The sequence below is a fragment of the Mus caroli genome, unplaced genomic scaffold (assembly GCF_978045245.1).
Source record: "Mus caroli unplaced genomic scaffold, Mus_caroli_1 scaffold_8, whole genome shotgun sequence".
Taxonomy (NCBI): Eukaryota; Metazoa; Chordata; class Mammalia; order Rodentia; family Muridae; genus Mus; species Mus caroli.
The window spans coordinates 102,403,999-102,424,089 of record NW_028227263.1 but is presented as its reverse complement, the minus strand read 5'-3'; the positions used below and the strand labels follow the sequence as shown (position 1 = coordinate 102,424,089).

At 54.3% G+C, this 20,091-nt stretch overlaps 2 protein-coding genes across 3 annotated transcripts; one reads left to right on the top strand and one right to left on the bottom strand.

Moving 5' to 3' along the window:
• Positions 1-974: 974 nt before the first annotated feature.
• Positions 975-6,165, top strand: Pnkp (polynucleotide kinase 3'-phosphatase). The gene is made up of 16 exons (XM_021166948.2): positions 975-1,183; positions 1,747-1,793; positions 2,038-2,334; positions 3,305-3,384; positions 3,470-3,527; positions 3,661-3,768; positions 3,952-4,023; positions 4,455-4,503; positions 4,585-4,655; positions 4,747-4,839; positions 4,918-5,014; positions 5,100-5,161; positions 5,249-5,358; positions 5,708-5,795; positions 5,879-5,940; positions 6,014-6,165. The coding sequence occupies exons 1-16, from the start codon at positions 1,033-1,035 to the stop codon at positions 6,135-6,137; spliced, it is 1,569 nt and encodes a 522-aa protein (XP_021022607.1). The 5' UTR covers positions 975-1,032; the 3' UTR covers positions 6,138-6,165.
• A 416-nt stretch (positions 6,166-6,581) lies between these two features.
• Positions 6,582-13,629, bottom strand: Ptov1 (PTOV1 extended AT-hook containing adaptor protein). Of its 2 annotated transcripts, XR_002378400.3 has the most exons (13): positions 12,897-13,629; positions 10,874-11,011; positions 10,684-10,766; positions 10,551-10,608; positions 10,303-10,410; positions 8,974-9,129; positions 8,406-8,495; positions 8,255-8,328; positions 8,105-8,162; positions 7,876-7,980; positions 7,050-7,247; positions 6,893-6,958; positions 6,582-6,708 (listed from the first exon to the last, which is right to left on the bottom strand). XR_002378400.3 is itself a non-coding variant. In XM_021168078.3 (12 exons), exons 1-12 carry the CDS (start codon positions 13,065-13,067, stop codon positions 6,947-6,949), a joined length of 1,251 nt encoding a protein of 416 aa, XP_021023737.1. In that variant the 5' UTR covers positions 13,068-13,629; the 3' UTR covers positions 6,582-6,946. The 2 variants fall into 2 exon arrangements, 1 of the variants encoding a protein (XP_021023737.1); XM_021168078.3 differs by having other exon boundaries at positions 6,582-6,958.
• Between the last annotated feature and the right edge of the window lie 6,462 nt (positions 13,630-20,091).

The following is a 20,091-nucleotide window of genomic DNA, read 5'->3' as shown; positions in this document are numbered from 1 at the left end:
ATGGTGGATTAACATACACGCCCAAAAAAACCTTGTCTGGGCTGAAAGATAACTGCAGCTGGGCTTTTTGACAGATTTCGCTCATAGAAGGGGAGGCAAGGGCATGGGATCCTGACCTGAGTACCCAGCTGTTCCTCACAAGCAACTATATGCAATTTTGCCCTAGTTGCCTGTGGGTTGGGGGGGGGGGGGATAGAGGATACTGGCGAGGAGGGAGGGAAGGGAAGGGCTCTGTCTGTCTGTGCAGTATGAAATGAGGCTCATTTCTGCTAGATGAAAACTGCCCCGTGTGGTTTTTTGCAGGTAGCAACACAACCACCACCACCTATGCTTTGCAAGCCCAATATAGTCGGCTTCCCCAGAATGCTCTGTGGTGGAATCGAATTTCAGGTTATATATACTTCAGGCCTTTGGAGAAGGGTAGGCATTTTTTAGGTCTTCCCCAGGAGAGCAACTTCCTCTTTATTTTATTTTTGCGGTGGGGGCGGAATATTACTATGTAGACTAGGCTGGGCTCTGCCTCCCTAGTACTAGGATTAATATTAAACTCATGTGCCACCGTGCCCAGGAAAGAATTTTAACAAGGCTACATCCTGAGAACCTGTCTCACTAAAACAAACAAACATACATACATACATACATACATACAAGAAAATCAAAACAAAAACAAGTAACTCTAGCGTAGGGATCAAATGCCTATGGATACGAGTGACCCCTATCCGCACTGGCTCAGAGCGCCTCAAGCGAGTCAGGGCTGCGCATGCGCCGTGGGAGGAGCCAAATTTTCGAACAGTCTTTCCCACAGTATAGATGAGCTTTGGAATGAATTCAGAAGTGACTCTACCTATATGCAATCCTCACTGTGCATTGGAAACGTTGTGGTAGCTTGGGAAACGTCGAACCCGCCCATGGGCAAGGGGCGGAATTTCCGGTGTGGCTCGTATTGGGAAAGCAGAACTTCCGGTGGCGGGTGGGTTGCCGGCTGCTGAGCAAGCTCCACGGTGATTCTGTTCCCCTTCACAGCATCCGAGGATGTCACAGCTTGGATCTCGGGGCCGCCTGTGGCTGCAGAGCCCCACCGGTGGGCCGCCCCCTATATTCCTGCCGTCGAATGGCCAAGCCCTGGTCCTCGGTCGGGGACCCCTGACCCAAGTGACGGACCGGAAGTGCTCCCGAAACCAAGGTGGGCACGGGAATGGAACTGCTGCAGAGTGGGATTGGAAGGAAGCAGGGGAGCCTATGCCTAGCCAGAAGCAAGACGAGGCATTATGGGAAGGACAGAGAGGATCTGGGAGATTGTCACCGGAGGGGAGGAGGATACAACAGAGAGACGGTCGCTGGGCAGGCTACAATCAGGCAGTGATGCATCAGGCCATGCCCACGACTTCGGTCTACCCCATGTATCTCATGGAACAAGCCGACCCTACAGATAAAAAAATACATGTTCTGGACAAGTCTCTAGCAATCCTAGGGACTCCGAAGTACCTGTTATGATTGAGGAATAAACTGCCTCGGGCCGGGGTGACACACCCCTGTCATCCAGAGAATTGGGTGGTAGAGGCATGAGAATCAGTTCAAGCCCAGCCGCTAGTATGTAGCGAGTTCAAGGCTATCCTGGGCTATCCTGTGTTGGGGGATTGAGGAAAGAAGGGAGAAAGTGCCTCTTACTTAAGTCCTAGTAGTAGACTGTAGTTGGCCACGCCCCTGTACGTGATGTAAACCCTGACTCCACCCCCTTACCCTCAGTGGAGCTGATTGCAGACCCTGAAACCCGGACAGTGGCAGTGAAACAGGTACCAGTGTCTTGGCAGTGGGTAGCAAGGACTTGGGAGAGGGGCTGGGTAGATGACAACCCTTCAGAAGGCTGGTCAGCTTTCTGCTCTAACACCGTGCCAGACTAGAAGCCACTAACCTTTCAAAGTTCTGACTGGCCACACGAAGTGAATAGGTGGGAAGATTAAAAATCTGATTGGGAGCTAAGGTATTGGACGTGGTGGGGCGGGGTGGTGCCAACCCTAGCTCCTCCTTTGTCTGCAGCTGGGTGTTAACCCGTCAACTGCTGGGGTCCAGGAGTTGAAGCCAGGACTGTCTGGCTCTCTAAGCTTGGGGGATGTCCTTTATCTGGTTAATGGCCTATATCCCCTGACCCTGCGTTGGGAAGAGCTCAGCACACCAGGATCCCAGCCAGATGCTCCACCAGACACTCCTGGGGATCCGGAGGAAGGAGAGGATACTGAGCCGCAGAAAAAGCGAGTTCGGAAATCCTCTCTTGGCTGGGAGAGCTTAAAGAAGTTACTGGTGTTCACAGCGTCTGGGGTGAAGCCCCAGGGCAAGGTGAGGCCGCCACCCCTGCTGCCACCACAGGCTAGCAAGTTAATGTAAAGTTTCCTGTGCAGCCCTGAGCTAGTCTTATCAAAGTTCCTGAGCCTCAACTGTTCTGTGCAGAGAAGACTGAGACACCAGTGGTGCCACCGCCGCCACCACTGAGGTACAGGGTACGGGTCAGGCCCTGTAATCAGCGGTGACCAGACCTTTCTTGGATCACTCTGTAATGAGACCATAGAAAATTCTCGGCCTAGTTCCCTGTGGCCACTCAGCCAACAGTGAGATTTGTTTTTTTAAGAATTGATATGACCCAGCACTCGGGAGGCAGAGGCAAGCGGATTTCTGAGTTTGGGGCCAGCCTGGTCTACAAAGTGAGTTCCAGGACAGCCAGGGCTATAAAGAGAAACCCTGTCTTGAAAAAACAACAAAAACAAAAAACAAAATCAAAAAAAGAATTGATATGAGCCTGCATGATTTTCTGTGTACTGTATGCAGGTGGCTGCAGAGGCCACAGAGCATTGGGTGCCCTGGAGCTGTAGTTACAGGCAGTTACGGGCCATCTGACATTTGTGTGCTCCTAACCACTGAGTCATCTCTCCAACTCTTCCAACAAAGCCCTTTGCTCCTTCTGGGCTGTTGGTTCTCCAAGGAGATGCTCAGAGAAAAAGGATTTGTGAGACACTGGTCCCTACCTAAAACAAAACAAACAAACAAAAAAAAAAAACTGGAAGTGGAGGGCAGAGGACACAGAAGGATAATACTGGTATTTAAAGGCTGGTGTCTCCAGGTGCACGCCTTCAGTCCCTATACCTAGGAGACAGAGGGAGGCAGATCTCTGTAAGTTCAAAGCCAGTCTGGTCTGTAGAGTGAGTTCCAAGACAGCCTAGGCTACACAGAGAAACCCTTGACTTGAAGACAGTAAGCCTGTAAAGAAGGTCAGAGGTGACAGTATCGTTGTCTCTGTTGTTGGTGATACCAGGTGGCTGCCTTTGACCTAGATGGGACCCTCATCACCACCCGCTCTGGAAAGGTCTTCCCCACTAGCCCTAGTGACTGGAGGTGAGGTGGGACATGGGAGGGGGCTGGGCTGGGAGCCCAGAGTTCTTTAGAGCACAAGTCACCTGCTACTTCCTGTCCACCTTAGGATTCTGTACCCAGAGATTCCAAAGAAGCTCCAGGAGCTGGCTGCTGAGGGCTACAAGGTGTGTGTGTGTGTCTGTGTGTGTGTGTGTGTGTGCGTGCGCGCGCGCGCGAGCGCGTATGTGCGTGCATGGACACATGCATGCACATGCCTGGGTCGAGACAGGGCTCCAGTGTGTCCCTGTCTGTCCCCAGTTGGTAATCTTCACCAACCAAATGGGCATCGGGCGAGGCAAGCTGCCAGCAGAGGTGTTCAAGACCAAGGTGGAAGCTGTATTGGAGAAGTTAGGGGTCCCATTTCAGGTATGGCCAGAAGGGACACTTAGGGACTATATAGGACAGAGACCCAGAGAGAACGTGCCATTGCATCGGGGGGGTGGGGGGGGTGGGGGGAAACCCTTGGCTGGGATCATGCTGACAGGAACTGTTCTCTGAGATCCCAAGGGGACAGGCACTAAGAACACTGTGGCCTGACTACCTCCATAGGTGCTGGTGGCAACGCATGCAGGTCTAAACCGAAAGCCAGTGAGTGGCATGTGGGACCATTTGCAGGAGCAGGTGAGCGCCCTCCTGCCTTTTATACTGCCTGTCCCAGCCTTCCCCTCACCACACTGGTGGCCACTGGAAATGCCTAGAGGTGCTGGGGGCATGGGGTAACCAGGTCCAGCCTCTGTGAGGTCTGAGGCAGTGTTAGGTAAACAGAGATGCTCAGGGCTAAGGGGGACAGTCTGGTAGGTAGAGGGGACATGGGAAACAGGCTGAGAAGGAAGTGGCCCACAGGTAGGAGCATACAGATCCAGGAAGGCCCACCTTGATTAGGGCCACAAGTTGGAAGAGCAGGGAGTGTGGGCTGCTGCAGGATGTGCGCCCTCTGGAGGCCACTGGGGGAGCAAGCGAGACACTCAGCAGCAATGCCCTGGTGTGTGGTCCAGCCAGCCCCTCTGCTGTCCCATCCAGTGGGTTGGACTTCTCATTGCCTCTCTCTGTAGGCCAACGAGGGCATCCCCATCTCCATAGAGGACAGTGTCTTCGTGGGAGGTAAGAGGCGGGCGCAGGCTTCTAGGGGTTCAGGAATCCTCTCTGAGCTCAGTGTTAGACAGGGTCGCCCTTCCCTTACAGATGCAGCAGGGCGCCTAGCCAACTGGGCCCCAGGGAGGAAAAAAAAGGATTTCTCTTGTGCAGACCGCCTGGTAAGCCTGGTGTCTATGCCCCGCCCTGTCCATGTGACACCCACCCTCACTGCACCTCTGCACCCACCTAACCCCTGCTTTCCGTCCTCAGTTCGCCCTTAACGTTGGCCTGCCCTTTGCCACTCCGGAAGAGTTTTTCCTTAAGTGGCCAGCTGCCCGCTTTGAGCTTCCAGCTTTCGACCCGGTGAGGCCCAAAAGGGAAGGGGATGAAAGGCCCTTGTGGGCTCCCTGATCTCATGCCCCCGTTTTGTTCCCCTGCCAGAGGACTATCTCCAGTGCTGGGCCCCTCTACCTCCCAGAGTCCAGCTCTCTCCTGAGCCCCAACCCAGAGGTGGTGGTCGCAGTAGGATTCCCTGGGGGTGAGATGCCACAGCCCGACCTCTGGCTCCCCCTGGCACTCACTTGGGTCCTAGGCACTAGCTGATGACTCTACTGCCCCCACAGCCGGCAAGTCCACTTTCATCCAGGAGCACCTAGTGTCAGCTGGCTATGTCCATGTGAACAGGGTGAGTGGGACTGCACCTCCCCTCCCCGCCACCGTTCAAGGATGGGAACTCCCCTGACTGACTTGTTATCTGCCCTGGGTCCCACAGGACACGCTGGGCTCGTGGCAGCGCTGTGTGAGCTCATGCCAGGCGGCACTGAGGCAGGGGAAGCAAGTCGTGATTGACAACACCAACCCAGATGTCTCAAGTCGGGCCAGGTACTGGAAACTCATGGTGGGCTCGGGGAGCACTGCACATACTAGGGGAGCACTGAGTGTACTAGGGGAGCACTGGGTGTACTGGGGAGCACTGAGTATACTAGGGGAGCACTGAGTGTACTGGGGAGCACTGAGTGTACTGGGGAGCACTGAGTGTACTAGGGGAGCACTGAGTGTACTGGGGAGCACTGAGTATACTAGGGGAGCACTGAGTGTACTGGGGAGCACTGAGTGTACTGGGGAGCACTGCGTGTACTAGGGGAGCACTGAGTATACTAGGGGAGCACTGAGTATACTAGGGGAGCACTGAGTGTACTAGGCGGCAGTGACAGCTGTTTTGCCTCCACAGGTACATCCAATGTGCCAAAGATGCAGGTGTGCCCTGCCGCTGTTTCAACTTCTGTGCTACAATAGAGCAGGCACGCCACAACAACAGGGTGAGCCACTCTCCAGGCCCCATCCCACCCTACCCCCCCCTCATCTAAGCCTTGCACCCTCTGACTTTTGTGCCATTTTGCAGTTCCGTGAGATGACCGACCCTTCGCATGCACCTGTGTCGGACATGGTCATGTTTAGCTACAGGTCCGGGGGTTCTGGGGTTCTGGAGGGGGTGGGGGAGGTGGGGGTAACAGAGCCTCACACCCCCATCCCACAGGAAGCAGTTTGAGCCGCCCACACTGGCTGAAGGCTTCCTGGAGATCCTTGAGATTCCATTCCGGTTACAGGAGCATCTGGACCCGGCACTGCAGCGACTGTACCGCCAGTTTTCCGAGGGCTGAGCCCTCAATAAACACTGGTGCCACTCTGTGCACAGCCATCTTGCTGGGGTTGTGGGAGGCAAAACAGGTGCCACAGCATCCTGCATTGAGCTTGGGCTTCCAAGTGGGCTCTTGTGTACCTAGCATACTTGGCCTGGGAGCTTGAGCAGCCACAGCCATTTTGTGGTGTGACTCACCAGCCAGCACCAGGTTTCAGAAACCAGTTGTGGGACACTGGACCCGAGACTGGAGTCTGGGGGTGTTAAATTTGACCAGGTACAGGAAGATTATAATAATGTGTCAAAGAAAGGCTGCCATGTGGATAACTAGCCTGATGAGCCTGCTTTTCCGTCTACTTAGAGATGGTCTAACATCACACATCCCCCGAACTTCAAGACTTAGCAGCTGTGTTGGGGTCGACCCACACTGTGTAACTTAACGACACAAGCAGGGAGGGACAGCATGTGGGTTAAAAGGCTTTATTAGGGAAACATACAGGGGCAAGGACCATCCTTGGGAGACCTCAGGACGCTGTCCTCCAGGTTGCTGGGCAGGTACAGTCGCCAGGAGCCCCTGCTCAGAAGCAGCTGACCTAGGAGGCAGGAGGAGGGGTGGCTTCTACTAGTGAAACTGCACCCTACTCCCCAGTATTAAGCTGTGGCCCTGGCACCCATTCCTCCCCAGGGATATTGGTAGCAGGAGGCAGTGATGCATGCAGCAGGTCTCTCTCAGGCCAGGGCCACCCTGCTGCTTCCCACGGACGCAGTGCTGCTCACCAGTCTCCACTGGGGCCTCGTCTGGGACTGTGGCCCGCCCAGCCCAGGCATCCACTAGCCACCCATCTGCAGAGGAAGAAGCCAGGGGAGGTTTCAGAAGTGGGCACCCCAGAGGCAGGGCCCAGCAAGAGAGGGATGATGGCAGAGCCGGCCTCACCCCTCGCTGCTGCTGCTCCTGCTCCAGGCTTCGCTGCAGGACCTGCTGCTGGTTGGCGATGACGCGACGGATGCCGTTGACAAAGTTGCTCTGGTCGTGCGGGATGAGGCCGATGAAGATCTTCTTCTCCGAGGAGTACAGGAGCATGAGCACACGCACCTCGCACGACGCCTTGTAGGAGAAGTGCACGCAGCCCGCCTAACAGCAGGCCCGAGTCAGGACACTCAGTCACCCTCGGCCACAAGCCGGCCAGCCCATCTGCAGACAGCTGGACCCCAGGCGGCTGGCCCCGAGGTCCAGGCATCCCAGCTCGGGCTGCTGGGCACAGAGCCCCACCCTGGGCAAGCCTCATCCCCTTACACTGGAGACAAGACCCACAAGGCTCAGACCCTTGCAGTTTAACGTCACTAACCATGGGCTCCCCAAGGTCCTGAGGTGCCTCAATACCTCCAGCTCTGGGTTCACCTACTGACAGGGAAACTGAAGCCCCAGAGCTGGTGGATCTAGATCTTGGGGGCTCCAGGCCTCCTAAGTTCCCTGGGAATTCTGGACCAAGCTGAACTGTGTCTGCCTCTCGGGCAGGGCACTTCCCACTGGGGCCTATCTGGTACAGCAAGTGTCTCCAAGGACTGACAAGCCCGCATTCTCCAGTGGAGGCCATAGTCCAGGCATGAGGACCGGGTGGGATGGTGCATGCAAACACGCAGGAGGCCCTGGGGTATAAGGGTACAGGACATCCTAGCTGCATAGGTGTGCCAGAGGCCCCACCACAGCTTCCACAAACAGCTGCATTAGTCTGTCTCCTTGGCTGCTGCCCTCCACTCACGAAGCCATTGTCCATGATCCGGCAAAGGCTCTTCAGAGTCTCCATGTCCTTAGTGAAGTGGAACTGTACCAGGCGTGAATTCCGGAACAGTGGCACGAGGGTGGTCTGGGGGAAGGCCAAGGGCTACTTTATGGAACCCTAGCTTGCTGGGGAAGCCAGGCAGCCCTCTGCACCAGCCCACCACAGGGTCTTCGGCCCACCCCCAGCCTGGCATCCCCTGTCCCCTCACCAGCAGCTGCTGCGGAATGAGCTGCATGAAGAGCCTCCGAGGCCACTGGTCTGTTCTCCTGCCACACAAGACAGCAGGCATCAGTCAGCAGTCCTCCCCCAGGGGGCCTGCACTGCCAATGCGCCCACCCGGCGGCACCCCGCCACTCACAAGATCTCCCCTTGGTTCACATAGACGTGGGATGGCAGCCACCTCTTGGACCGGCTGTTGGGCTCAGGCCTAGGCTTTGGGGCAGAGCGAGAGGGCACTTCAGGGGAGGGCAGCTTAGGGCCAACAGCCCACATAGCCCCCGGCAGCTCACCTCCTGCCACTCCATGACACCACTCCATGCCAAGAATTTGTTGTTGACAATCTGAACAGGTCCAGAGTGTACACCCCCAGGGCCCACGGCCTGTGGACAGGAAACCACCATGCAGTCAGCAGCTTTCACTCACAATTCCCCACCAGCCAGCTGCAGCCATGACTTCAAACTTCACCTTCCCTGCTGGCAGGCATTCTGTGCTCTCAAGTGGCCCAAGACAAGTCCCATCCCCCAGGTGGTACAGAGGACCACAGCTGCCTAGGCAAGTAACAGGCTTCTAAGAAAGATGTCATCAACACGGTGACCCTCCGGAGACTCTGGGCCTCTTGCCAAACCTGCCACCCCACTCCTGCCCTGCCTCTACACCCAGGCCCCACCCTCTAGTTCTGCCCCTCCAAAGCCTATAAAGCTATGCTTCCCTCGAGCCCATTTGGGTATGGCACTGCCTCATCACAGCTCCCCCCCACCCCCAGGCGCCGACTCAGCCTTGATGCCACACTCCACACCAGTGGAGGCAGTGGGACTACCAAGGGTAGGAGCAGGAGCAGGCTACCCTCAGCTGGCACACCTGTTTGCGGGTGGTGATGACCTGTCGTATGGCGTTGACGAAGCCACTCTGGTCGTAGGGGATGAGGCCCATGAAGATCTTCTTCTTAGATGAGTACAGGAGCATGAGCACGCGCACCTCGCAAGGAGAAATGTGGGGGAAGAGCATGCAGCCTGCCTGTGGGGGACAGGGCTGCAGGTCAGCGGCCTGGGCCTCCACACTCAACATCTTACTGCCTGGGGAGGCCCCGACTCACCAAAGCACAAGCCAGGCTTGCCCCAGAGCAGGTGAACTGCTCCTGGCCACCTAAGCACCTGATGGCTTTCTAAGGCAGGGATAGGTGTGAGCCAAGGACCTTGTATGGCTGTGTCCCTTCCTTCTCTACCAACCCCAGCCCTGCTGCTGGCTTAGAGCAGCTGCAGAGGGCTGAAGAGAAGGCTCGGGAGTGAGAACTGGCTGCTCTCTTTGGACGGCCAAGGTTTGGTACCCACCCCCATGGCAATTCACAACCTTGCGTTCAATCCCATGGGATCTGACAGCCTCTTCTGGGCTCTGCGGCACCGGGCACACATGATACACACATACCATTTAAAAAAGAAAAAAAAAATCCTTAAATTTTTAAAGAGCAGGTGGTAGGCCAGGCTGCTGTGCCACCCAAAGCAAGCCACTTAGGAGCCCAGTTTCCCCATCTGTAAGACACTCCAACAGCATACATAGGGACAGCTATGACTACGTAAGAGTAGCTAAGGGGCCAGGCCCTCTTCAGTGGGGAGACAGCTATCTGTAGGCTAGCCTGTCCTGTGCAGGATACAGAAGCACCTCTACCTAGCAGGCCAGCCTTTTGAACTGATTCTCCAGACCCTGGGCCCAGCTCTGGGATACTACTCCTGAAGAGCTGCTGCTGGCACGAGGTTGGAGCCATGCTACGTCTGTGGGGCCCAGAAAAGGGACAAGTCCTTGGAGGTTGCCAAGTAGGAGGAGTAGACCAGCCCAAGGCAGAGCAGAGCAGGGGTTGAGCCTGGAGTCCAGTCGTCTGCATGCATGGGCCGGTGACTTCCTCTCACCTGCTGCAGTCCAGTGACCTCACACTGGCTCCACAGCAGTAGAGGCTGGCTACCAGATGACACCACCACCCCACACATGGGGCCCTGAGAAGCAAAGCCTGCTGGGTCCCACTTCCCAGCAGGACACAGGGGCCACACGCGCTCTGGCCGCCCCATAGGCTTGTGTGCTGATCCCATTACAGTCCCACCCACCAACGTCCTGGAAATGACCACTCGAGAGGCACGGGAAGCCTCCCACTACAGGACAGAACTAGGTACCCCCCCACTGCCCCCCACTCCCACTCACGAAGCCATTGCCCATGATGCGGCAGAGGCCCTTGAGGGAGTCACAGTCTCTGTTGGTGAAGTGGAACTGGGCCAGCTGAGAGTTTCGGAACAGGGGACCCAGTGTGGTCTGTGGATGACAAGCGGAGCGGGTGATCACGGTGAGGCAAGTGTGGGGGAGATTCTGGGGTGGAAGTTTGGCTCTGGGGGCAGGGCTTGGGATACATGGGTGGGGCCAGGGTTTGGGGGGCAGAGCCCCACTAATCTCACCAGCAGCTGCTGTGGGATGAGCTGCATGATCAACTTCTGGGGCCACTGGTCCGTCTCCCTGCAGTAGGGGGTGCATCAGAAGCCATGCCCTGCATCCTAGGCCGCCCCAGGCTCTGCCCACTCCCACACTCACAGGTTCTCGCCCTGGTTCACATAGGCCTGGCAGGGCAGGGTGCGTTTCAGCTTGGCTGTGGAGTCCGAGAAGGGTCTACGCTTCTGCGGGTGGGCGGGTGGGGGTGGGGAGACTCAGCAAAGTGCCCGGGCTCTCCCCCCCCCCATACCTTCCACCCGCTCAGGGATTTGGGTGGCCCAGCCAGCCTCACCTCCTGCCACTCCAGCACGCCACTCCAGGCCAGCAGTTTGTTGCTGAGCCGGTGCTCGTTCACTGCGAGGCCCCCAAGAGTCAGCCCAGGTGAAGAGGGCCCGATAGGCCCCAGGGCTCCAAAGACTCGAGCACCCTCCTGCAGCAGAGAGGAGAATTCCTAGGTCATTCCAGGTTAGGCGTTTCCGCACATCATGGAGGGATCACCCTCAGGTCCAGACTCAACTCCCTGGGCACAAATTTCCGGTCCTGACGCCTTCCCCAGCAGGCCAGACCTCAAAGCTTGACCTTTAAATCAATCTGTCAGAAAACTGTGGGCAGCATCCCCAGTGCTCAGAGTCACCCCAAGGCCACTGTCACCCCTAAGAGGAGCCCCGCACAAAGGATAGCCTTCACTGAGGACCGCATTGTGGCAGCGACCAGAAACCAAGTAAAAAGAGCACCCTGGGGGGGGAGAGGGATCCTAAGGAAGCCAGAGTCTACCCTGAACCAAAATGTTTACCTGAATGCATGATGAACAGTGGTGCCAAACATGGCCACGTGTCCCCTCCCTCCACCCCAGGGTGCAAACTAAACTCTTTTTCGGCCAAAACATTTCCAAAAGACCAGTCGGTCTCCTGGGCCAGTCTCTGACCAGACCAGACACACTCCAGGCCAGAGACCCTTCTAATTGTCACCAACACGTCTCTGTTCTCTGCTAAAGCTCATGAGGCCTTTATACCCGGTGTGATGACAAACCGGAAAGTTCTCCTGGTGACTTAAGTAGCAGAAGAGCCTAGGTCTTCAGTTAACACTGCTGAGGGGCCTTCCTGATGAACATGGTTCTGCAGACCCAAGCCCTCAGGATTACTGCAAACCGGCACACTGGCTGCCTGGGCTGGGTGTGCCTTGGGACACTACAAGTGTCAGCATGTACACCACCACACAGTCGGTGAAAAATCAGGCAAACACACTTAGGAACCTAAACAAAATCCAAGACTATTCAAGTGCGGGGTGAGGGATAACCATTAAGAGGCTTGTGTGTTTGCCTGCACCCGAAAACACCTGTATGCCCACAACAGCAGGGAAACAAACTAGGAACATGAAGCCCACTAAGCGCCACTCTGAAGTTAAGTTCGTGTCTACGCATGCCTGATTTGCTGCGTGCGCACTGCATGGCCAGAGCCAAGTCACATTTGTAGAAAAGGGACACATATGAGGACCCCAGGAAGGGCTCCCAACACCAAGAGAAAACTTCAAGCCTAGGCTGTACTACAGCGAGGGGTGTGTCTGCGTTCCTCAGGTGATCCAAGCGGCAGACCCGCCTCAGCTCCTCGGAGAGCAACGTCGTCAGAAGTCTGAAGTGGTCAGACTTCAGCCACGCCAGGGAATAGCTTACCGCTGGCCAAGCATGCGCAGGTGTGGCCACGAGTCCACCATCACAATGGGGGCAATTTTGTTGCCCCAAGAAAACCTCAAGGTTTCTAGAAAGTGCGCGCACCTTTACTGAGTGGACAAAAAGGTGACAACCCCACGAACTTACAGAGCTGAATATTCACCTTAAGCTTTATCTTAAGGCTTAAGGTCTGGGCTAGCTGCGGGGCGGGCGGGTATGCAAATAGAGGGACTGTCCACAATCGCCATCTGGCCCCGGGGGACAACGCCCCCGCGAGCAACAGCTGGGCGCGCGTGTATGCGCGGAGCTCCTCCACCGGCCGCTTCGCGCATTTCCAGACCCGGAGACCGAGGACCAACTTTGCAATTGGAAAAACAAGCGTGCACCCCAGGCGCCCCCCGCGCGCGTGTGCAGCCGGCCGCGCAGTCAGCAGTAATTCGAACCCGCCCCGCCTCCGTACCCCGCCCCCCGTCCAGCCCGCCGCGCAACAAAGGGGAGCGCCCAGAGCCGATCAAGGACTGATCCCGGACCCCGGGGTGCGCCCTCCCGCGGGAGGCCCGTGGGCGCTGCGGACAAAGGCGCCCGCCAGGGGAGGGGTGGCGGGGCGGGGCGTGCGTGGAAGGCTCTGGAAACAGGCCGTGGGACTCACCATGGGAGGGGCCGAACGAGCCCGGATCCGCGGTGGCTGCGGGCCTCGAGGACCGCCAGGCCAGGAACGTGAGCGCACGGCGCGGACGACCAGGGGCCGCGGTGGCCGGCCACGACCTCCGAGGGGGCCCCCGGCGCCGGAGCGGTGCGGGGCACGGCGCGGGCGGACCATGGCGGGTGGGAGGCCGTGGGCCTCACGGGGGGCTGCGGGTCCGCCGACCGACAGGCGCGGGCGCGCGGCTTCGGGGAGAAGCGGAGCGGGACCGCGGCGGGGGACGCGCCGCTGAGGGGTCGCCGCGGCCGAACCACTGCAGCGAACAGGGGAGCCCGGCGCCAACCAACGCGAAGCTGGGGGGAGATGCGGGGGGGGGGGGGCTGGCGCCTACCAACGTGGAAGAAGAGGGAGAGCCGGGACCAACGCCGGAGAGAGGAGGAGCCGGCGCTAACCAACAGACTATGGAGCTGGGGAGCCAGCGCTGACAAACAGGGATGGAGGACTGTGAGGGGGTGTGGCTGGAGCGAACCAAGAAGGTCAGGGAGGGAGGATTTCAGACTTGGAAATGACAAGAGAGAAACTGTGCTACAAGAGTTCGAGCTGGTGAGACAATACCAAGTCCTCACTGCTGGAGGGACAGAAGGCGGTAGACAGGATAATGGGTGGCGCGACGGAACCTACCACCAGACTGAGGGGTAGATGTAGGAACCAGGCGTTCTTGCCTCTTGGAGGCGGTGACGTGGCAAGGTGGCTAAAAGACTACAACTTCCAGCGGGTCTCTCGCGGCCTGGGCGTGACCAGCATAGCTGCTGGCCCATTTGTCCAGGGTCTTCCCACAGTCCCTTGGGCCTTCCAGCAGTTGCCTTACCCAGATCACGTTCTAGATCTGAAAGGACTGTGCAGTCGCTTTTCTTGCTTCCGTTTGTTTTTAACCTGTGATACTATCCAGCCTTAGATTATCTGAGCTCAATGTAAGTGGCATTGTGTTTACTCAGTGTTAACTTATGCACCCAGGCTGACCTCGAACTCCTCAGCCTTCTGTCTTCACCTTTATTTGGGAGTGTACTACTACACTTGGCTGTTAAACTATATATAGGGTACTGAGGTTTGAATTTATAGTCTCTTGCATACTAGAAATTCCCTCCTGCCTTCTTTTAAACTAGAAAACCTATTTGGACTATACTTTGTTCTTCCTTGCTGATTCATACACTACTTTAACCAAATTATATCAGACCCCTGACAGCACACCACAAGCTATGAAGCCTGTCACCTGGAGCAAATGTCCTGGGCAGTAGGCTGGCTTTTTAAAAATCTCGTGTTTTATAATTGATTTAAAAAGATAAACTGGAAGGTAAGCAGCAAGAGGGGTCACCTGGTCCTTGTCTGCCACCAAGCCTGACAACCTGGGTTCAATCTCCCTAAACCCTATGGTGGGAGGAGCAAACAGACCCTTACAAAGTGCTTCCTGAGCCCCACACAAGTCCTGTGTTGCATGTGCACATAGATGATTCAGAGTCTGCTTGCATTTCAAAGTGAGCTCAAAACCTGATTGGGCAACTGACTTAATGCGATAGAGCCTTGTCTCATAATTAATAAATAATAATAGAGATTGAGTAGTGGCATTAGGCATTAATTAAAAGGTAAGGGAAAAGGGTCAGGAGTTCAAGGTCATCCTCAGCAACTTCGTGAGATTGAAGCCAGCCGGGTCTACATAAAAGTCTCCATAGCAACAACAGTAAGGATCCAGGCAGAGCCCAAAGCCGACTCGTGGAGCAGGTTGGCTGCAAATGAAGTTGACGACAGCAGTGGCAACAACTGATTTTGAAGCTGAGCCCAAAAGGTTTTGCAGGGCCACAGAGATAAAGGGTGAAGAACAAAGCCAGGACTTCGGAACTGTCAAGGGCAAGCGGTTTGTTTTGTTTTTCAAGACAGAGTTTGTCTGTGTAGTTCTGGCTAGAACTTGCTCTGTAGACCAGGCTGGCCTTGAACTCACAGCCACCTGCCCCTGCCCAAGTGCTAGAATTAAAAGCATATACCATCACCTTCCAGACCCACTCTCGATTTTATAATCCTTGCAAGTTTGTGGACAGGCAGAGCTAAACATTTGACAGACTGTCTCAAAAATGGGAGGTGCTAGAAAGCCGGCTCAGCAATTAAGAACACTGATCTTCCAAAGGATCCAAGTTGGATTCTCAGTACCCACTGGCAGCTTCACAGATATGTATGATTCCAGTGCCAGGGGATCAGATGCCCTCTTTTGGCCTCTACAGGCACCAAGCACATACAGACACATACATTCAGGCAAAACACCCACAAACATAAAGGAAACATTTAAAATAATTAAAAGAAAGCAAGAGAAAATCAGGTGTAATGATGTAGTTACAATTTGGGATTTTTTTTTTTATATTATTATATATAGGCACACTGTAGCTGTTTTCAGATACACCAGAAAAGGGCATCAGATCTCATTAGGGATGGTTGTGAGCCACCATGTGGTGGCTGGGATTTGAACTCAGGACCTTCAGAAGAGCAGGCAGTGCTCTTAACCGCTGAGCCATCTCTCCAGCCCAGGAATTTTTTTTAACACTAATATAATACTATGTTTTTGTTTTAAACCCAGGTGTGGGATAAGGGGCTGCTTCAGACTGTTCACAGCAGCTATGATTCGATTCCTGCTCTAGCAGAGGCACGATTTTGCCATTCTGCAGCTAGTTTACGTGATTGTGTGATGTTTGGAATTCTGATGACTTTTCAGAGGGTCTATAAGTGCTAGGACCCCAAGAGGCAGAGTGGGCTGTTGGGTACAGTTTGTTAAGTAGTCATATGCAAAGAGCAACAATAAATTAGATGTCCTAGCCGGGCATGGTGGCGCACACCTTTAATCCTAGCACTTGGGAGGCAGAGGCAGGCGGATTTCTGAGTTTGAGGCCAGCCTGGTCTACAGAGTGAGTTCCAGGACAGCCAGGGCTACACAGAGAAACCCTGTCTCAAAACAAAACAAAAAACAAAAAAAGAGATGTCCGGATAGCAAAGATCAAACTTGTCCCAAGGAACTTGAGGTGCCTAATTAGCAGGAAGTACTCTACAGATGTTATGCTAATCTCTTTACCATCCCTAACTTTATTCAGGGATCTTTTCCCTTTTCTCTCTCCTGTCTAGTGGTAAGGGGTTGAAAAGCTGGACTAGAAAGGATGGAGAGAGGTTAAAGGAAGAACCCACAAAGTAGCAGAGAAGAGCAACATAGTGGCACACACCTTGTAATTACTAAGGAGGCAGGAGGTAGGGGAGAGCTCAGAGTTCAAGGCCAGCCTGGTCTTAATTGTTTTCCAGGATAGCCAGAAAGGGTTACCCAGAGAAATCCTGACTCAAATAACAGGCAAAAGCAGAGAGCGTGCAGTGAGGTGGCTCAGCAGAATGAAACAGACTTTGCTGACATGACCTGAGCTATAATAGCCGAAACATTAGGATTCTCAAGTTATCTTCTGACCACACAAAACAGAACCACCGCGTGGCAGGGCAGGCTGGAAATCAGGTGGCTGAGTGCTTAACCAGCTTGCAGGGAGCCCTTGGTTCCGTGTGAGCAGCACAGAAACAGACGGGGTTGTGCAGGCTTCTAATCCCAGCACTTGAGGAGAGGAGGCAGGAAGATTAGTTCAAGGTCGTCCTCTGCTACATAAAGAGTTCCGAGGCCAGTCTAGATTGCATTAGACTGACCGTCTCAAAAGAAAAAAGGCGTCTCACTGTGGAAATTGTGCAGTCCTGGGTGGACAAGAGTAGATAAGATCACAAAGAATGTGTGTCGTGTGTAAACAAACTGGGTCATTCTGTCGGTGTAGCAATGGCCATGAGGAACAAGGAGCGAAGACGGGCATGGCCAGCTCTCGGCTAGAACACAGCCTGGATTTAAAGACCCCACCGGAAGATAAGGAATTGTAGGTACCCCAGGGCTCCCTCATTAACCTGTGTGTGAGCACTCCTCAACAGCAGCACTGAGGAGAAAAGCCTGGCTCAAATCTCCTCGGCTCCCCCTGCTCCAGCCCTCAGGAGTCCTAACAGCCTCACTGTTCTCAACAAAACCCTAAACAAAGACCTAGGAAGGCTCGTCCTCATGGGCCTCATTCTTCTGTTCCTTTAAGACAAGCTCTCATCCTCCCAAGTGTAATTGCAAGCCAGCATCACCATGCCCAGCTCAGTTTCCCATTATTCAGCATGAAACCCTGACTCCTCATTAAACTGTTAAAGGGGCTCTTCCGGGGGGCTGCTGGCTGGTTGGCCCAGCTGGTAAAGGTGCTGGCTGCCAAGCCTGAGGACCCAAGTTAGAGCCCCTGAAGCCCTCTGACCTCCACATATATCTTGGCACACAGGCAAAAAAAAAAAAAAAAAAAAGACAGAGACAGGCTGGAGAGATGGCGCAGCAGTTAAAAGCACTGACTGCTCTTCCAGAGATCCTGAGTTCAAATCCCAGCAACCACATGATGGCTCACAACCATCTATAATGGGATCTCATGCCCTCTTCTGGTGTGTCTGAAGACAGCTACAGTGTATGCATATACATATAATAAATCTTTTTTTAAAAAATGAAAAAGGGGCTGGTGAGATGGCTCAGTGGGTAAGAGCACCCGACTGCTCTTCCGAAGGTCCAGAGTTCAAATCCCAGCAACCACATGGTGGCTCACAACCATCCGTAACAAGATCTGGCGCCCTCTTCTGGAGTGTCTGAAGACAGCTACAGTGTACTTACATATAATAAATAAATAAATAAATATTCTCTTAAAAAAAAATGAAAAAGACACAAACAATGGTAAACAAAAGACTCCACCCTGGATCTCGGCTTAATGGCCTTCCACCTTGAGCTGACAGTAACAGGAGTCCCACACTGCTTCTGGCCATGCCTCTGTCCCTTCTAAAGGCCCTTGGGCCAGGTGTCTTCAAGCCACCTTACACACATCCTCATGGAGGGAATGTACCTGCTAATCTGAGAGGGGATCACCGTCCTACAGTCTACCCCAGATGCTGACAATGAGAGCGAAGCTGGCCTTGCACAGATACGCCCTAGAGCTGGCGCCACTGGAGAGAGAGCCATGCCTGGTCAGCAGCAGCTTTTGTTTTCTTTTTTTTCTCTTAGAAATGATTACAGGTGGTGGCTGGCACACACCTTTAATCACAGCACCTGGGAGGCAGAGTCAGGGGGTCTCTGAGTTCTAGGCCAGCCTAACCAGTCTACAGATCAAGTTCCAGGGCAATACAGAGAAATCCTTTCTCCTTTCTCAAAAACAAAACAAACCAATAAATAATAGCAAATAGCCCTCGGAGCCACAAACTTGACAGTTTGTTATGTTACCCACTTCCCCACATCTTGATGTGGGCCCACTGGAGACAGAAGCTAAGACCTTGTACAGACAGTTCAAGCTACACAACCACGCCTTCAACTCCTCACTGGGGGAGCCTAAGCAGGGGCTCTACATTGAGCCACACCCCTAGCCTGAGACATGATTGGTTGTTTGGGTAAAAGAAAGTGAGAAGAGGCCATCACTTTTTTTGGTTTTGTTTTTTTCTGTCCTCCTTCCCCACCCCTGAAACAGGCTCTGTGTAGCCCTGGCCGTCCTGTGTAGCTCTTGCTATGCAGACCAGCCTAGCTTCAAACTCACATAGATCTACCTGCCTCTGTCTCCTGAACACTGGGATGAAAGGCATTTGCCACCACTATCTGGAGAGACTGTCACTTTGATCTTTTCTTTTTTTCCGAAGAATTTTATCAGCACTTTATGCAACTCAAGACTTTCCTGACAAAAGAAAAACATGTTTTAGAGACTTGGTGTGTGTTTAAAAACTAACATTCCTCAAATATATCTTTTTTTTTCTTTTATTTTTGAGACAGGGTCTCCTTGGCTGCCTTGGAACTATGTAGACTGGTCTTGCCTGAGTGCCTGGTGCAGGAATCAGGACAGCACCAGGGACCCAACACGCCTTCTTTTATTTATTTATTTATTCTTTAAATCTGTTTTCAGTCAGGGTTTCTCTGTGTAGCCCAGGCTGTCTTGGAACTCACTCCATAGACTAGGCAGGCCTCAAACTCAGAGATCCACCTGCCTCTGCCTCAAAAACGCTGGGATTAAAGGTATGCACCGACTCCATCTGGCCTGTTGGACAGTCAGGAGGGAATGGAGGTAGAGGTCTGGGTTCGAGGCCAGCCATACACAATGAGACCACTCCCACACACTCCCACACAAACCAAGCACATTGCAAGGCTCTACCAGGTCCCCCTTCCCAGGTTCCCTTGCCAGTCGGAACTAACTGGTTTGTGTTGTGAAGTTTGGCCTTGATTGGCTTGAAGAGTGTGTTTTGGTCAGGGACCACAATCCCGTGCTCTCCTAAATGGAGTTCTGGGCAGGGAATACCGACACCTGGTGGGCTTGGGAGGACAAGGCCAAGCCTCAAGCCTTCTTTCTGTGTGTATGCGTGTGTGCAGGTGTCCTCGGAGGCCAGAGGCGTCTCTTCCTCCTGGAACTGAAGTTGCAGGTGTTTGTGAGCCCCATGATATGGGTGCTGCGAACTGAACTCTAGTCCTGTGCAAGAGCGAGACCCACTCTTAACAGCCAAGCCTTTTCTCCAGCCCCCCACAACCATGCTTAACTTGTTTTGAGGACAATCTCACATTTTCCAAACTTCTGCCTGGTCTACATACAAACTGCTGTCTCTCCTCCTATTGATGATTTAGTTCATCTTCAGAAAGCCTGCCTGCTTCAACAGCTCTCCCCTCCTTGCCCACCCCTCACATATGGGTCTCCATTGAGGCTGTGTCCTGGGTCTGGAGTCTCCTTCTTCCAGAGGTCGCAAACTGGTGGTCTAATGGCCTCATGAGACCCACAGCAGATTTTGTTTGGTCCTCAGTGTGTGTAGTGGTTTGGGTTTGAAGGCCACCAGGCGGGGCACGCACTCTCCAGGTTCGCCACAGTCCCTAGCACCCCCACATCTCAGAGCCACGGGCACACATTGGCTGCATGGCCACACCACCACCTCGCCTTCATAGCTTCAGCTGCGCCTGGGTCCCCTATGCCTCTTTTACTTTATGAGAATCACCCAGGGGAGGGGCCTTGTGGGACAAGAGGACTCCTAGTCCCTCCCAGCCAGGCCCCAGGGCAGGGGCAGAAGTGAACCAGCTAGCAGGGGCCAGGCTGTCACACAAGTGGGTGGAATAGGC

What these genes read in the sequence shown, in the direction of transcription:
- Pnkp (XM_021166948.2), top strand. Translation starts at nt 1,033, where the DNA reads ATGTCACAGCTTGGATCTCGGGGCCGCCTGTGGCTGCAGAGCCCCACC. An exon ending in AGTTAGGGGTCCCATTTCAG is followed by an intron (nt 3,769 to 3,951) that starts GTATGGCCAGAA and finishes CTACCTCCATAG; the next exon opens with GTGCTGGTGGCAACGCATGC. An exon ending in ATGGTCATGTTTAGCTACAG is followed by an intron (nt 5,941 to 6,013) that starts GTCCGGGGGTTC and finishes CCCATCCCACAG; the next exon opens with GAAGCAGTTTGAGCCGCCCA.
- Ptov1 (XM_021168078.3), bottom strand. Translation starts at nt 13,067, where the DNA reads ATGGTCCGCCCGCGCCGTGCCCCGCACCGCTCCGGCGCCGGGGGCCCC. An exon ending in GCATCATGGGCAATGGCTTC is followed by an intron (nt 9,130 to 10,302) that starts GTGAGTGGGAGT and finishes TGTCCCCCACAG; the next exon opens with GCAGGCTGCATGCTCTTCCC. An exon ending in TCATTCCGCAGCAGCTGCTG is followed by an intron (nt 7,981 to 8,104) that starts GTGAGGGGACAG and finishes GCCTTCCCCCAG; the next exon opens with ACCACCCTCGTGCCACTGTT.